The 17,042-nt window shown below is 43.0% G+C and overlaps 3 protein-coding genes across 4 annotated transcripts; 1 reads left to right on the top strand and 2 right to left on the bottom strand.

Moving 5' to 3' along the window:
• Positions 1 to 2,776: 2,776 nt before the first annotated feature.
• On the bottom strand, positions 2,777 to 8,295 carry e4f1 (E4F transcription factor 1). 2 transcript variants are annotated; one of them, XM_076170651.1, is made up of 14 exons: positions 8,150 to 8,295; positions 7,763 to 7,911; positions 7,107 to 7,194; positions 6,844 to 7,010; positions 6,571 to 6,691; positions 6,313 to 6,465; positions 5,926 to 6,113; positions 5,580 to 5,819; positions 5,355 to 5,466; positions 4,993 to 5,210; positions 4,676 to 4,874; positions 4,338 to 4,504; positions 3,395 to 3,457; positions 2,777 to 3,279 (listed from the first exon to the last, which is right to left on the bottom strand). In XM_076170651.1, the coding sequence occupies exons 1-14, from the start codon at positions 8,256 to 8,258 to the stop codon at positions 2,908 to 2,910; spliced, it is 2,346 nt and encodes a 781-aa protein (XP_076026766.1). In that variant the 5' UTR covers positions 8,259 to 8,295; the 3' UTR covers positions 2,777 to 2,907. The 2 variants fall into 2 exon arrangements, with proteins under 2 accessions (XP_076026766.1, XP_076026767.1); XM_076170652.1 differs by having other exon boundaries at positions 4,338 to 4,501.
• Positions 8,296 to 9,343: 1,048 nt separating this feature from the next.
• On the top strand, positions 9,344 to 13,797 carry narfl (nuclear prelamin A recognition factor-like). Its single transcript, XM_076170637.1, has 11 exons — positions 9,344 to 9,478; positions 9,718 to 9,813; positions 9,917 to 10,063; positions 10,384 to 10,513; positions 10,659 to 10,793; positions 10,890 to 11,008; positions 11,265 to 11,394; positions 11,485 to 11,557; positions 11,636 to 11,773; positions 11,855 to 12,012; positions 12,135 to 13,797. The coding sequence occupies exons 1-11, from the start codon at positions 9,413 to 9,415 to the stop codon at positions 12,374 to 12,376; spliced, it is 1,434 nt and encodes a 477-aa protein (XP_076026752.1). The 5' UTR covers positions 9,344 to 9,412; the 3' UTR covers positions 12,377 to 13,797.
• hagh (hydroxyacylglutathione hydrolase) lies at positions 13,346 to 16,873 on the bottom strand. The gene is made up of 9 exons (XM_076170639.1): positions 16,720 to 16,873; positions 15,756 to 15,940; positions 15,573 to 15,637; positions 15,257 to 15,374; positions 15,049 to 15,157; positions 14,650 to 14,753; positions 14,245 to 14,346; positions 14,078 to 14,157; positions 13,346 to 13,949 (listed from the first exon to the last, which is right to left on the bottom strand). Exons 1-9 carry the CDS (start codon positions 16,790 to 16,792, stop codon positions 13,850 to 13,852), a joined length of 936 nt encoding a protein of 311 aa, XP_076026754.1. The 5' UTR covers positions 16,793 to 16,873; the 3' UTR covers positions 13,346 to 13,849.
• Positions 16,874 to 17,042: the final 169 nt, after the last annotated feature.

Here is a 17,042-nt window from a genome sequence, read left to right as displayed (position 1 = left end):
AAAGCAGTGTAGAAAGAGAAGTGTCAGATCTGCTTAAGAGCCGAAAAGCCAAACAAGCGGGAGATCTTACAGCAGCAGAGCTAAATATTCAGGCAGGACTGAAGCGGTGAAGAAAAGGCAACAAATCCAAAAGACTCAAAGAGCCACGGAACCCAGTGGCAGCCTGACGAAATTAATATTTAGTAAAGATCAAAGCATAGCCGCTCACAGATCTTAGATGGATCAGCGTATCACAGAGCTGTGTGGATCATTTCTACTCACCATGCAGCCATCAGACAAAGACTGTCAAGACTTTTTGTCCTATTCTCTCCAGCCTGTGACCCAGATACACACTCACAGCTTTAGCTCCTTTAAGCTCTCCTCCTTCTCTCAGCTGCAGGAGATCAAACTGTTCTGAAACATCGTGAAAAAAAGGGTGATTCTGATGAAGAGACTTACAGAAATCTTTGGAAGCGCTCCGGGTCCCAGACTTGCTCTGGCGAAGGGAGAAGCGGCCTTTTCTGCTCAGGAATCGCCTCATCCTTGCCCTGCTTGCGGCAGGGCACGTTCCAGCCAGCCTCTCTGCACCCCCGGGCTACGGGGTGATGCAGCCCAAGAGTGCCCTGTGACACCCTCTCGCCGCTCCTCACTTCACTGGACGGATCAACTCCCAAAGCCTCTACCCACCTGGGTCAACGGAGGGTTCTTAAAAGGTCACATTTGTAGGTAATGAAGGCCGGAGCCTCCCTCTATTCTCTCAATCAGAAAAGCAGTGGTGTGGAGCAGAGGAGAGGGAGGCCGAAGGAGAGGGGAGAGAGACCATCTGAGAGTCAGACTCCCCATCCTGGGTGAGGCAGTCCAGCCTCAGCCTCAGCCCAATAGCTGAGCGCTGATCACAAAACTGGGACACACTCACTTGGTCCTGAAATGATTCTTTCACAAGAAAAGGTACTGCAAAGCCCCATTTTTCTATAAATACCTTTCCCTCTCGCTCTCCCACCCTCTCTCTCTCTCTCTCTCTCTCTCCGTCTCCCTCTGTTGCTCGTGTGGATGAGGCCTCTCAGAGGGCTGAAGAGTGACCCAGAAACTGCAGTGTACCAGCCAGGGACACTTCTGATTATAGTGTCTGTTTTAACCTCAGCACTGGAGCACCACTTACAGAAACAGCCTGCAGATATGCTCAAGGTTAAACTCACCAAATAAAGCCGTGTTTAGCACGGAAATTCAACAACTAGGTTAAAAGCATAAGTCCATTTCAAAAACAATCGGCGAATGAAAAGCTTGAAGTTGGAACTCTTAGTTATCGATTTGAAAACAATTCAGAGGGAGCAGCAGCAGTTAATGGGGTTTTGCATGGGAGGTCTGAGCGAGGCTCCAACAATTGCTCGATTGTTGACTTAATCCTACTGCCAGACACTCTGAGAACAACAAATAAAGGAAATGCAATGAACAGCAAACCCATGATCTAGGCTGATCTAGCTCACACATAATTATCTCGCACGTTCAGCTCTGCTAGGGACGACAACATGAGAAGATGAACTTGGGAATGACGCTACATGTACACGAGAGAGAAAATGGATTATTCTCATTTCTTCTGAGCCTAAACTTTGCTGGCTGAAAAAGCTGCTGCATTATGGGTCAAATATTACAACAAAGGAGACACACACACACTCACACACTCACAGTAAAATAAGTACTTACTGGCCTGAATTCTTTGGTTTTGAGGAGTCCTTTACTTCCATGTTGTCAACATGAAGAAAGTTAGTACACAGTGACGGTTTGGCTCAAAAAATAAATTAATAACAAAGTCCTTAATGAAAGTAAGAAGAATGAAGTCTGCATGTACAAGTCTTGATAAATATTGAAGAATTCATCCCAGCTTCAACTGAACTCTCCAGTCATGAGTGTTCCACGTCCATAAAGCTTAAATAAAGTCTGAGGAAAACAAGATGTCAACACAGACGATCTGGAACCAGCTATACATGAAAATAGGATTTATTTGAAGCCCATTCTGCTTGAGTAATGGCCATGCAGGACTGAGCGACTCAGAGCAGTAAACACTGTACCGTGGGAAATGTAGCGTGTGCCTGAATGGCTACAGCTGGGCAGCGGTGCAGGCACACTTTGGGTTAAGTTGCTCATTAAAGGGAATCCCATTTCAAGTTAAAACAAAGACTGTAGTCACCCTGACGTCAGTAAACAGATCTGAAACCTGCAATGAAATGATGCGGTTTTAGGTAGTGAAGCATTTGTAATTAAGCGTCCACAGAACATTAAGTAACAACATAATATTGACTACAGACAGTTGAGTTAAGTTTGTACCACCTAAAGGAAATGCACATCTGCTCATCTTTCAAAATGAAAGCGTAACAACATTTCTACATCATCACCATCTTCTTCTTTTAAACTCTGCACACTGTAAAAGCTGATGTAACAGATCCAAAATACACTAACAGATGTATTTTATTTTATTAAATTATCAAAATTCAACATGTCCTGGCCTTCATGCTCACCCAATTATTATATTTCACATAAAAAATATTTTCTTTGTGGGTTCTTTTACATCTGCAACCCCTACACCCCTTTGCAATACTTTGGCCGTAGCTCTTAAAGCAGCACTATGTCGTGTTTGGAGCCTAACGGGTGTGTGTGTGTGTGCAGCTGGATTCACTGTAGTGGGGACTACAGTGCATTGGAGGACAGATCCATGAAAAAAGTGCATTAGGGACAAAAACTGAAATGAAACCATGAGAAACACTGAATGAATGGATGAAGTCATAACATGTAAGGTGGCTCCAAAATTCAATAGTGCTGCTTTAATAATTAAGTAAATAAGATTATGCACAACAACCTCATACAAATTGCGATTTAACCCCCGGTAAAGGTGGGTTGGAGTTCATTTTTTGTCAATATTTACCACACTTTCCTTTATACAATGACCGTCTGAATCTCCACCTCCTGTGGGGAAGCGATGACGTATTCCTCTTGCTGCTGCACCACCTCTATTCCCTCCATTGCTTCTTCGGTGGTAACCATAGTAACTGTAATGTCCGGCGTCTCCGCGGTGCTCGCCGCCGCCATTAGCGTGCCGTCACTGATGGCGGAGGCCAAAGTCAAGGCCACCTGCTCCGTCAGGCTCTCGGGCGTGGCGATGGTGATGGTGTCGCCGCAGTCAGAGATGGACGGACTCTCTTCGTCCGCCGCCATATTGCGCACGATGATTTGGTGACTGCCTGTGCTGCCGGGGCTTTGCGACTGGCTGACAATCTGCTGCACCACCTTCATGATTTGGTTGCCCATCTGGGAGGCAAAGTTTAGACACGAGAGGTACGAGTGGAGTTAGAGAGCAACTCAATCACTAAAACAGCTGTAAGTAATATGACACAAGCTTAGCTGTGTGTGTGTGTGTGCCGACCTGATTTTGGCTGTCTTGAATGAGTGTAACCTTTTCTCCCTGTACTGTCTCCTCTGTTTGAGTCTGGAGGACAAGAGAGAAGTAGAGCAAGATGACATGATAACAAAACCAGCTGCTTCATTGACATTGACCAGGAGGCTTCACTGACACCAACTTATATACAAAACATGTAAACAAGAAACCTACACAACCATCCCCCTCCTAGCCTGTGGATGTGTAATGACAACAAAGTAAACGCACACTATTGTGTCCATTTGTTAAAACCGACTTCATCTAACTGACTTGGGTGGATATCAGACTGCTTTGTGAAAGTGTTTAATCTAAGTATCCCGAGCTTCTATGTTCTACCCACTGCTTAAGACGAGCTTTACATTTGACTTGCCAGTCCCTCCTGCGACCCAAAATGAACCTGGATCACGTCCTAGATATGTTATTTTAGAACTGGTGTTTTATAATCTAATGACATCCTTAGGGGTCAGAATTTTTATTCCTGTCTCAAGAGTATTCAATGTCAAATAAATTTCAGCTCCATCTGCTTGTCCAATTACACCGTACACAAATCATTGTTATCATTATTTCCTGCAGCAGTGGTAGAGGCACAATAAGGGTCAGAAATAACCAAGGCCCCAGGGCGAAACCCTCAGGTACCTAAATAAGGAGGCAAAAGATGCTTCCTGGCTGTGATGTCTTAAAAGTGAATGAGTGAGCGAATCAATTTTAATGAATCGGTGAGAAGGAACAAACAATGAAACACAGCTGAGACCTGTGAAACTTCTCGGCTCTGAGCAAGTGATGTGACAGCAGATGCTCCCATTTGTGAAAACAGCAAAGGCTAAAGACTAAAAAAAAAAAAAACTGCCTCGGAAATGGGTCGAAATGGGTATGTTCTGAAAAATGACAGAATCCTATTAATGTGACCTTCTCCCCTGCTCCCACCGCTCACCCCAATAATGTACTCCTGCGTGTCTGCCACCACTGAGGAGAACTCCACCAGGACAGCATGAGGGTCCTCTGAGATGATGGCCGCGGTGGCCAGGTTGTCCACCGACGCCTGCTCCTCTGTCACTCCATCCTGCTGCTCGTTGGAAGAGTCTTTATGGCAGCCGCCTGCTTTAAAACCAACAGCAGAATAAGGCCCTGCGGCAAACGCTGAGAGCTCTGCAGTCAAATTGAGTTTGCCGTTTCTACTTTTGCTTCGAGTTTAAATGTCATTCCAAAAGGTCAGTGTGGACTTTGTTTCGCAATAAATGAGATGGCTTTGACTCTGTGCGTTCTACTAACCTTTGGCGCGCATGTGGCGGTTGAGGGTGCCGTGCTCAGCGAAGCCGCGTCCACATTTCGGGCACTTGAAAGGCTTTTCTCCCGTGTGGTGGCGAATGTGTCGTACCAGAGAGCCTTTCTCCCTGAAGCCTCTCATGCAGAACTCGCACACGTAGGGTTTCTCTTCGCCGTGGGTCCGCTGGTGCACCTGCAAGGCATTCTGAGCCAAATCAGAGGAGTGTGTCAACGTGAGACGTGTCAAAGCCATGAATCTAAACTAAATCAGGGCACATTCATAAATATATACAATTAGAACTGGTGAATTGCACCCAAATCACCTTGGTCTTGTACCCCTTGTCGCATCTGGCACAGTGGTAGGGTCTTTCATCCGAGTGGGCCCTCATGTGCTCCCGTACATGCCCGATGGTCTTGTACAGCTTGCCACACTCGCCGCACTTGTACCTCCTCTCGCTAACATGGACTTCCATGTGTTTCTTTAGCAGGTAGCCAGTCACAAACTCCTTCTGACATAGTGTGCACTTGAAGGGCTTGTAACCTGCAGAGGGAGAACGGGGGGGGGAAAAAAAATCAAACCTGACGTTCTATAGATCAGCAGATTTAGTGGTGAGGAGCATTTTCTTTGTTTCCACCCTTTTTCCAGCAGCTAAACATAACTAGACCACTATTCATGAGGACTTACCCAAATGGCCCCTGACATGAAAGCGGAGGTAGTTCAGACCCTTGAAGGAGCGATTGCAGTGAGGGCACTTGTGCAATTTTGTGGTCAGCTGCTCTTCTCTATCACATGTGTCCTGCACAACAACAACAAATAAAGTAAACAAACACTTATGGGCCCGATGATGACCTATGCCACCAATGACCGGTGTAATATTTTTGGTCAGTCTTTCGTTCCTCTCCCCCTCACCTCTGCCTTCGACTCCACAAACTCCTCTTTGACTTGGATCTCAGTTATGCAGTCGTCGCCATCATCTGGACAGTCAGAAACCTCTTTCTCCATCTCCTCTGTTTCCTGTGGTTTGTCATCCGCCGCCACTTCCTCTGTGCCCAGAGCAATGCCCGAGTTGATGATGGCCTGGCAGATGAGGTTGTCCCCTGCTGCTGCCGCTGCCGCCAGGGCTTCTGCCTGAGACTGATCCACCACCACCTTGGCCAAAAGGCAAAAACCACATCCACTGATTATTATGAAAACTCACCAGAGATTGTTGTTTGTACTTTTTGATGGCTGATTTAAAGGTGAGGTCTACACTCACCTGTTGCTCCTGCGTCGTTCCATCGACCTCCATGGTAAAGTGGACATGATGGATGACCTCTTGGGAAGCGTCTTCCACCACGCTGACAACAGCCGTCTCCGTATCCAGTGCCTCTTGCTCGTCTGACTGCTGCTCTACAAGCACCACCTCTTGTTGGGCAGCCAGAGATGCAGAATTGACTTCAACTCCTGGGGGGACAGATTCAAATAAGATTTCTTAATGGCTCCACTTGTTATTCTCAATATACTTTATTAGGCCAATTGTGACTCGGTCATCAGACTGCGTAAAAGGGACATTTCACAATCGGTCATACGAAGACACAATAACACTTCTAACAATGAAAAGCTTTATTTCTGATATACGTATAACATAAGCTATATCTCTGACCTTTCTGAATTCCATCCCTGCCGACCAGGATCTCCTTGTATTGAACAAAGCGGATCTTTTCTGTGCAGGGTGTGAGGGCCTTCAGATGCCTGGTGAGGGCACCGGACTCTCTGAAGGACTGGCCGCATAGGGTACAACGATATGGCCTCTCATCTACAGGAGAACAGGAAGAAAGATTAGTGGTCAGCAGGTGAACGTTATCAGAGGACACCGGGTCGAGAAAGGTTCCAACCGCCATCTTCTCCCTCAGTTCTGTACCTGTGTGGCGGCGGTTGTGGCGGATCAGGGAGCCTTTTGTGCGGAAGGAGATCCCACATAGCAGACAGGCAAAGTTCTTCTGGTCACTATGAGTTTTCGTGTGAGTTCTCAAGATGTTGCTCTGTTGAGTAAAAGGACAAAGTGCAACAAGGTGAAAAGTATGTTAGAAGAGCTCATTAAAAAAAATCCAACTTAACATACTATATATACAGTACATAGACACTGTATGTTTGTGTGTATGTGAGGGTTGCAAATCTTAAGGGTATGACTCACTGTTTTAAACGTCTTCTCGCAAAGCTCGCAAAGGTAGCGCCCCTCTTGGTTGACTTTGTAAACAGGCTTGCCAGATAGGACTCCTGCAGTCTCATCAGACTGGTCAGGGACCTTAAGCGGAGCGTTTCTCTTTCTGCGCCCTCGACCCAACAGACTATTGCTCTCATCTGAGTGCCGGGAAAAAAAAGGAAACAACATTTAAATCATCTTGCAGGCCTTACATGGAGCTAATTTACCTCTGTGGTGACGCTGTGCAGACTCACCCTCAGAGTTGGTCTTCACTGGTTCGTCTGAGGCTGCATCACCAATTAGTTTCCCCACTGGGGCAGAGCCTCCATTGAGTGCTGGAACCTGGGAAAATATCCATGGCAACATTAGACCCCACACCTTTCATATCAACATTTTTTGAGAGTAAAACTGTACGAAGTAATGCATGATAGCAATCATTGTAATTGTCTGTAACGGAGTAAGTACACAAACATCCATTTATTCTCAGTGTTTACATCACAATTACTGGCCTACATGTGGGAACGAAGTGAAAGCTAAAGTAAAGGTGGAGATGCTTTTAAAAATTTCAAGTTACATAGGAATAAGAACATTAAGTCTTATTACAGCATAAAGTAATGTGGCGTAACCTATTCACAGCAGAAATACATAAATAAAAACAAAACCTGCACTAGTGATCAGTGAAAAGAACATGCATGAACTCTTCAACCTGCTAAACACATAATTTGCAACATTTGTCCGAGTTTATGTAAGACAATTGTAAAATATTTCTTTAGAATCACTTAGGAACAAATGAGAGAGGATCTTCAGAGCAATAACTTCCTAACTACGTAACTGAACATCACCTCAGTCTCTCGTGTAGTCACTGCATGTAAACTCAGGTGTCACCTAAGGTCTCTAACCCTTACGTCACCTCTTGGTCAGCATCCGGGCACCTCTCCGTCGCGCCGGGTCCAAGCACCTCCAGTTGCCGCTTACAGTTGTGCTGCAGTTTGTGCTGAATGAAAGCTTCCAGCGAGGAAAACTCAGCCTGACAGCGTCCACACTTATGCACATCTTCATCTACAAACAAACACACAAACACAGACAGCCCAAAAAGTGTGAAATAACTTATCAGTCTTTTTATATTACAAAATCGTAGCGTAAACTTCCCATTCACACGCGCAGAGCCGCGAGCTAAAGTTGTTGTCTCGCTAGCTAGTTAGCTATTAGCAACATTTGATGATTGAGGTAACCAGGCCCAAACTGTGTGATAAGGAAGAAAACATGAAACCATGGTTTTGGTAGTGAAAGGCGGCACCTTCGTCTCCCAGTGTAGTCTGGATGGTGATGGTCTCGTTGCCGTCCTCCGGTTGCTCGCTCTCTGTTTCTGCCGTATGATTATTTTCTACATTCATGCCGTTCGACATCTCCGTCCCTGTCGCAACGCTGCTACGGGAGGGAAAACATGGCGGATTTACGACCTCGTAGTCATAACAACAATAGGGCGCGCGCATATGTGTAGCACAAACTACGTGATATGTTTCTGTTAAGTCACGTACAAGTAATTACACAATATTTAAAAGTGCCTACGTTTTATTACTACTACAATGATATTCGTTTGAATATAAATATTAATTATTATCATTATATAAACTGTTTGCATTGAAGGGTATTCATTTAGGAATAATTTCAGCGGGCTTTAAATATGCTGTATTTAGTCACAATATGTCTTAGATTATACTTACAGTCCTCTATGTGAATATTGTTTTAATTATTCATTAATTTAAAAATAAGCAATATGTGTGGAATAAGTTTTTAGATGGGGTGTTAATGTTTTATTTTATTCTATTTAATTTTTTTATTTTATTGACAAATAACTATTCCCCCGTAGCTCACTAAAAATGCACTATTCTTGTACCATGCATACACGCTCCTGAATGTCTCCCAGGCCAAAATGCCAAAAACGTAATAATAATAATAATCCCAATAATAATCATATTCTTATCAGCACAAATGTCAAGGGGGACAGTCACAAAAAGTACTTTGATGAGGCTGACATTACAAATCCCTCCAGTGTCATTGAGGGTGCCAAGTGGGAAGTAAAATGATGTTAATTAACAGAAACAACACAGAAATTAAGATCAGAAATTATCCATACGTTATATCATAGTAATTTCTGTCTATTCATGAAGTTTAAACATTATTTTATATGAGCATGACTCATCATAATCTCTACACATCTATCTGTCCCTATTTACGTTACTCATCATCATAATAGCTAACAATACAAAAAACAGTTTCAACATCAGATATGCAATCAGATCATCACGTACAATGATATTTCACGAAAGTTTAATCAGGGCAGCCTTTAAAATCAATCGAATCAAGAGTTGTGTATGCGTGTGTTTTGCCTTGTAGTCTGTGTCGCCTCAGTCCATACTTATCAGTAGGTGGCAGTAATGCGCCCATTAAGGCTCACAAACCGCAGTCATACAACACAGAAGAAGAAGTTTAATCAAGTCTCCTTCCCGAGTGTTTCACGACACAAGAAGTAAACAAGAGGCGCTTTACGGGTGGAAGTATGGCTTCTCAGTTCAGCGGTGTTTTGCAATTGACAGACCTGGACGATTTCATAACACCGTCTCAGGTACAGAAATAACTTTTTCTTAAGTGTTTCCGAATAGAAATGACTTCTAAAACATAATAACATAAAATGAGCACTATAGTTGTGCTTAGCATGGGAGCTATCAGGAATTTTGTTGGGTTAGCGAGGACAACAGTGGAAGTGCGTCATCTGCGGGAAGTGAATGGTTTATGTTAGTTGTGTAGTATTTATTTGAATATGAACAATAGTATTTTCTAATTTGACGTGTTCCTGTTTCGCAGGAATGTGTCAAACCTGTCAAATTAGAGAAGAAACCAGGCAAATCTTTGGCCAAGATTCAGATCGAGGATGATGGCAGTTATGTCCAAGTCAACCAGGTGGGTGCGGGGCTCAATCAGTGCTACACTCAGTCAAACATGATGAAGTTCTTTTTATATTTTAATGTATCTTGCCTGTGACATTGCTCCTGTTTATTTACAGGATGGTGGGAGGAAGAAGCTGGAGAAAGCAAAGATCACATTGAATGACTGTTTGGCCTGTAGTGGCTGCGTTACATCAGCTGAGAGTGTCCTCATTGCACAACAGAGCCATGAGGAGATCTTCAAAGTGCTCCGCAACAACATACTGGTACATGCCAGTGATGTTTACTGTTATCATACGTGTGCATAGTACATCTGGCAAACAGGCAATGTTTATCTATGACATACAGGATTTCCCCGAAGTGTGTTCACTGTACAGTTGTGATAAAGCCACTCACACACAGCTCTATGCCTCAATGTCAAACAATAACAAGCAAGCTGTCAATTTGCAGCGGGTGTTTCCCAACAAACACACACGTTAATCTGAACCTCCAAACACATTATTCTTCCTGATTCATAATTCAGATGTGGGGAGTCTTTGCTTCCATAGCTAGAGCCTATAATTTAACAGTGTTGACTTTTCCACAGGGTCTTGAAGAAGAGCAGAAGGTGGTGGTGGTATCAGTGTCTCCACAGTCCAGAGCCTCCATAGCAGCACATTATGGCCTCAGCAGCAGTGAGGCGGGCAGGAGGCTTACTTCTTATTTCAAAAGCCGGGGTGAGTGGAAATAGTATTTTGAGGTGTATAACATGCAAATCATATATTTTTAGGCAGCGGCCACTTGTAGTTAAGTTATATTATAAAAGGTTGGTGTGTCAAAAGGACAAAAGTAGACCTTAATAACACGATACTGGTGTTGCAGGGATTCACCATGTGTTTGATACAAGCTTTAGTCGCACCTTCAGCTTGCTGGAGAGCCAGAAGGAGTTTGTTGAGCGTTTCCAGAGGAAAGAGCAGGACAAACAGGCCCTGCCTATGCTGACATCTTCCTGTCCAGGTAATTTCACAGCCTTTAAATCCTTTATTGATGCAGGGAAGTATAGAAATTTGAACATTGATATTAAAAAATGGTCTCACTCTATGTTTTGTTCAGGGTGGATCTGCTATGCGGAGAAGACCCATGGTGACTTCATTCTCCCGTACATCAGCACCACCCGCTCCCCACAGCAGATGATGGGATCCCTGGTTAAAGACTATTTTGCTGCACAACAGGTAACCTACAAACACTTGTTGTCACTGCCTCTCTCTCTTTATTATTTCACTACACATAAGAGACGTATGATTATTCTTCCAAATTTGATACCTTGATAAAATGAAATACTCCTCAGTGTCAGTACTCAGTTACATCTGCAGAATACACTGGTTCTTGTTGTTACATTGTTTCCTCTAGCTCATTTTAGAAGAAGAAGGATAATTATGATCAACACAATAACAACGTGCTGATAGGATATGTATTGTGTCTTGTAAGGGCATAAGTCCACAGCAGATCTACCATGTGGCAGTAATGCCCTGCTTCGACAAGAAACTGGAGGCCTCCAGGTCGGAATTCTACATGGGCAAAGCTGAGACCAGAGAAGTCGACTGTGTCATCACTTCTGGTACGGTGACTAGTTTTGCTCTTTGTCTACGACTAGACAGAGAGCTACTTTCTGTTCATGTCTATACGTTGGTCTCTTTGTGTCACACAGGAGAGGTTCTTAAAATGCTGGAGGAGGATAAGGTGATTCTTACTGATGTGGAGCCTGCACCCCTAGATGCAATGTAAGTTAAGCCTGGCTACTCATTTATGCCACAGGATAGAAATTCAGAAGAAGCACTGACATTATCTTCACTTGCCAGGTTCAGTAATGTGTGTGGTGACGAGTTCCTGAGCCACAGTGGAGGTGGTTCAGGGGGCTACCTGCATAATGTCTTCATCCACGCTGCCAAGCAGTTGTTTGGAGAGGGAGTGCAGGAGCTCACCTACAAGATCCTCAGGTACGTCTGAATCAGCAGCTCTGGATGCCTGGACTTGCTTGTCTTGTGGATCTGACCGTTTTTCACCCTCACCTTCGACAGGAACAAGGACTTCCAGGAGGTGACTCTAGAGAAGGATGGGGCGGTTGTACTCTGCTTTGCTTCCGCCTACGGCTTCCGCAACATCCAGAACATGGTGCAGAAACTGAAGAAGGGAAAATCGCCTTACCACTTTGTAGAAGTTATGGCCTGTCCCTCAGGTGAGGAGAAAACACAACCACCACCCAGTACTATGTGTCACCCTTTCACGTTTACAAATGCTTGCCTTCAGTTCAGCTCATTAACCCAGTGTGTGTCCCCTCTTCTACTGGTCATATGTCAGGTTGTCTAAATGGAGGTGGACAAGTGAAGGCAATCCATGGTCAGACTCCAAAGGAACTGCTCCAGAAGGTTGAGGAGCTCTACAAAGCAGAGAACCCCTTACCGCCAGAAGACGACGAGCGTGTGGCCGAGCTGTACCAGACGTGGATCAACAGTATGAGCGAGGAACGAGCCAAACAGATGCTGCACACTCAGTACCACACTGTGGAGAAGATGACCAATGGACTCGCAATGAAGTGGTGAAGACTTCCTTTGCTGGTCTGAAGCTACCAGAGCGTGTTCTCAATGATTGGTAGTAGACACTGACTAAAGACAACTGACTTGTTTGTCTCACTCTCTCCCAAGTACCACACGTCACATCATTTCGCAGTGAATTGCAGTAGAACAAGCACAGACATATGTAATAGTCATTTGTATTTTAAATAATAAATGTTATTTATCTACAGCCATTTTTTCAGGCTTGAGGATCTAGATTTGCACTGATGTTTTCATGAGTACAGCAAGTACAACTTTGAAAAAAAAGTTTGAAACCGAGGATGTAAACATAGGTATGAATAACTTGCATTCTTAGTGAGGAACACTGAGAGCACCTTCATCCTGTTTATGAGCTCCAGTCTAAATAATGGCTCCTTCATCATATTTGATGCTACATCCATTTTTCATCTTGTCATTGTGACAAAGGAGGAGTCAACAAGAAATGGCACATTAGGTGACAGGTATTGGCATCAATACATGTAATAAGCGATCAAACTTATATATTAAAAAAGGATACATGACAATACATAGTATAAGGAAAACAAGATTGAGCTGTCCCCAAAACAGACAATAGGAGTTGTGGGTAGAATTATCTCAATATTAAATATCTATCAAATAATATGTTATTAAAGATGAGTGTGAATGTCTCTCCGGGTGTGGCACAGCAGCGTCCACAGCTGTGACCGCTTTGCTTTGCTCATGGATCATCAGGTACATGTAGTTGTCTCCCAGGATGGAAAGTCAACAAATGTACGCTCGCTTCATTCAACAGCAGATTATTTCTAAACGTATACTTCAATACTGTTAGTGGAGTGTTTATAATAACTGCAGTTAATCTTGTTTTTTTCTTAATCTAATTTCTTTTTTTACTTTTTTCTATCACAATGATGAAAACAAAATGGGAGAGAGGGTTGGGAGTCATTTGCTAGATATGAAATCAAATAAATGCTCAATAAGTAGTTAAAACAATTAAGACTTTATTGCTTTTTGTGAAGAAAACCATGTGAGATCATTTGGAAGCAGGAACCTCACATCAACAAAAAACATTTACATTAAGACACTCCCTGTTATGAATTGTTCGATTTCAAACACCACTTGACATTTTGTACATATATTACAGCATATTAACACTCTGAATATTATAACTGAATTTACAAATTGAACATTTTCTTAAAGCACTCCGTTATTGTCCATGTATTCCTTACAAAATGTTAATGTCAGCAAAAAAACTAAAAGCAAAACAGTTCAGTGAAGTCAATTTTATTTTTTATAGCCCGATATCACAAACAATATCTCAAAGGGCTTTACAGAACCATCAGGTCTAATTGTTAGGATGTTATTTAGAGAGTGAACTAAATGTGTGTAGTTGGTAGTTTAACTTGAAAATCAATAAACAGCAAACAGTGCAAGTTAGTGTGAGTTTAATTGTTCACAGCAGGGAGTCACCAAGCGCATCTCAGGTCACATCTTAGGCACTCGGAAGCTATCTTTTTCTTTCCGGAGACTCCTCATGGTTTCAATAGGATCTGTCTGCTTTACGTGATCCTGCACGGTCTTCTCCCTAAAAGATAATAAAGAAATCCAATCAAACCAATCTCGGCCGTAGGCAAACATTGGAAAAGGCTCTCGAAACATTTTGGATGAACGCATTACTGTGAAATGATTCATACAGGAAGAAGCTGCACTTACTTTACTCTCATAAACGGGTTAAAGGTGAATTCATCTGCCAAAGTGGAGGGGACGGTTGGTTCTCCATTTTCACATTGCTCCTACAAAAACCCAACAAAGATTATTTAACTGTAATTTGTGCATGAATATCTGATGTATTATTCACGTGCAGGTGATACAATAAATACCTTCGCCCACGCAAGCTTCTTTAGAACGTCGTCATTGTCCGGTTCCACATGGCGGGCAAACTTCAGATTGCTGACTGTGTACTCGTGACCACAGTAAACACGCTTGAACACAAACACACACATGTTAGACTGTCAGAAGTCAGATACACACCTGCAGATTCAGAATACCTCCAAAAGCCAAATCTAGAGCATAAACACTTAATTAATCTTGTTTGTTATATTCCCAGAGAAAAGCAGCATCGTGGTGGCAAAAACATATTTATATTTTATTTATAATTATGTTGTATTATTGTTATTTTCTACTTAAGACATGAAGTACACACATGAATGCTGAATTGTGTCTGTAAGCGTAAGTTACGTCTTCTGTTTATGATTAAAGAGTTTGACTGAGGTGTGTTTACGTACTGTTTCGGGAGGAAGTTGTCCAAGAACTTCTATCAGGGCTTTGTACATCTGCTCCGCCGTACCCTCAAAGAATTTACCACAGCCGGCCATGAACAGCGTGTCACCTGCAAGAACAACAAGGTCTCGCGTGACAGCGTCAGCACCATTTGGTCAAGCTGAAAGAGATTCAAATGTTTTGTCATAGAGTACGAGCGGATATCACTCCTTACTTTGGGAGTGAGTGAGTGAGTGAGTGAGTGAGTGAGTGAGTGAGTGAGTGAGTGAGTGAGTGAGTGAGTGAGTGTGTGTGTGTGTGTGTGTGTGTGTATGGGTGTATGGGTGTGTGGGTGTGTGTGTGTGTGTGTGTGTGTGTGGGAATGGCTCCACTGATGCGGGCAGACGATGTAATAACAGATGTACCAGTGAACACAGCTGGTGGCTCAGTGCTGTTCTCCTTTGTCACGTAGTAGCAGATGTGGCCCGTTGTGTGACACGGAGTGAACAGGCATTTTACATTAAGGGATCCGATCTGGGAAGAGAAAGAGGCAGTGAGCGAGCTTCTGGTTTTAGGGACATGTTACACACCGAGGCCTGTGTCGGAGGATTCACACATAGGAAGGAATCTCACTTTGAAAGTGTGCGAGTTAGACACTTTCTTTGTAAGAGCGTCAACTCTGTCGTCTCCTCCGTAGACCTTAAGCCCTCGAATCCGCTTCACCATCTTCTCGTTTCCACCAGCATGATCCCTGCAGACAAATAAGGGTCACGCACTTCTCTTTAGAGGAAGAATGGATTTTTAGTGATTAGGTAAATAAAATTGCGAGGAACTGAATAATTCTATTAAAACAAATCACTGGGTTATGGCACAAAAGGTGACACGCTTCACACTATTTACTGATGAAATTACACTTAATAAGTTAGATATTAATGTAAATGTTGCCTACCAGTGGTGGTGGGTGGTCAAGACTGTCGTTAGATTCACACCATGTTTTCTGATGGCCTCCAAAACCTATTGAGAGCAGAGGTGCCAGTTAACAAAGGCACTTAATGAACCACAGGCATTACATCACATCACATAATGGAGGTGTCACAAGAGCACACACACACACACACAAACCCACACACACCTTAACTGGCTCAACAGGGTCAACAATAGCCGCTTCTTTTGAATCCTGGTCGATCAGCAGATACATGTAATTGTCACTGAGTGCTGGCAGGATTTCTATCCTCATGTTTGCTTGATCCACCACACGGGAGTTTCTGACTGCGCTGTTAAGAGGAGCGGTGGCTTGGGCACAGACTTTGACAGGGGCTGCGTCGGGAGCATATAAGTCAAAAATTAACAGAAAGCACAGAGAGAGAGAGAGAGAGAGAGAGAGAGAGAGAGAGAGAGAGAGGGAGGGAGGGAGGGAGAGAGAGATAGAGAGGGAGTTACACAAGGACAACAAAGTCTTGAGACAGTAAACATGACTGTACCCTCGTAATATTTCAACAATATTTCACAACAATATTCCGATTTCCTTCATGTAACAGTTCAACCTTTTCCTTAACGTTAAGCATCTTTTTTCTCTCAAAATCTCTTCAATTTTAGAAAGAAATTTCAAACAGTGGCTACTAATCACAATGTGTTTACATTTAAATAAGTAGAAGAAGCAGGACGAACACAGAAGCGAACACAGACATCGACAAAAACAATAACAACAAAATAGCAATAACTACACAAGCTATAATGTCTGTGTGTTACCATCTGAAAATAGCTCACAGGATCACAGTATGACTTATTTACTAATGCCCATCTTGAATATATGGAACCTTTAAAGTGTGTCAGAGATATATATAATTATGATATATATTATTTAATCAATTTTCAATATTGCGTCGCCGTATTTGTCATTTCTGGAAAGAATTGCATATAGAATTACACCGACGTTATACAACTGTAGTCTGTGTGCCAAGGCGAGGGAGCAGTTATGAAAGCGCTTGACAGCTCTGATGACAAAGCTACAGCTGATCTTATCTTCCTACTTAGTGAGACTCGAACGTGGTGTATAAACGTGTTTTACTATATATCATATTATCGTAACATCATACCGGATATTAGGAACGATGCAGCTCCGATCAGACCAAGAGTGCAGACACTCCCTGTTAGAGCTTTCAGTAACATAACAGGGCTTCACCTGAGCACATCAACCGAAAGTTTACGTCAGCTTCACTTCCGCCTCGTTTTCAACTTTGACCCCCCCGCTCTCAGCCAATCCAGTCTGAGGAGTGATTAGTAAATAATCGATAAAATTATGCTCGGTTTTTTGTATATATACAAAATACGTTATGTTTTTTATATATATATATATATATAAAACAAGAACATGTTTTTATCACTCAACAATTGAAATTATGTCGATTTTATTTTTTCG

This window comes from Genypterus blacodes, unplaced genomic scaffold, assembly GCF_046128005.1.
Source record: "Genypterus blacodes isolate CSIRO-AG114 ecotype Tasmania unplaced genomic scaffold, CSIRO-AGI_Gbla_v1 ptg000226l_1, whole genome shotgun sequence".
NCBI lineage: Eukaryota > Metazoa > Chordata > Actinopteri > Ophidiiformes > Ophidiidae > Genypterus > Genypterus blacodes.
The sequence above is the reverse complement of the archived record's forward strand: the minus strand, read 5'-3'. Positions and strand labels throughout refer to the sequence as shown.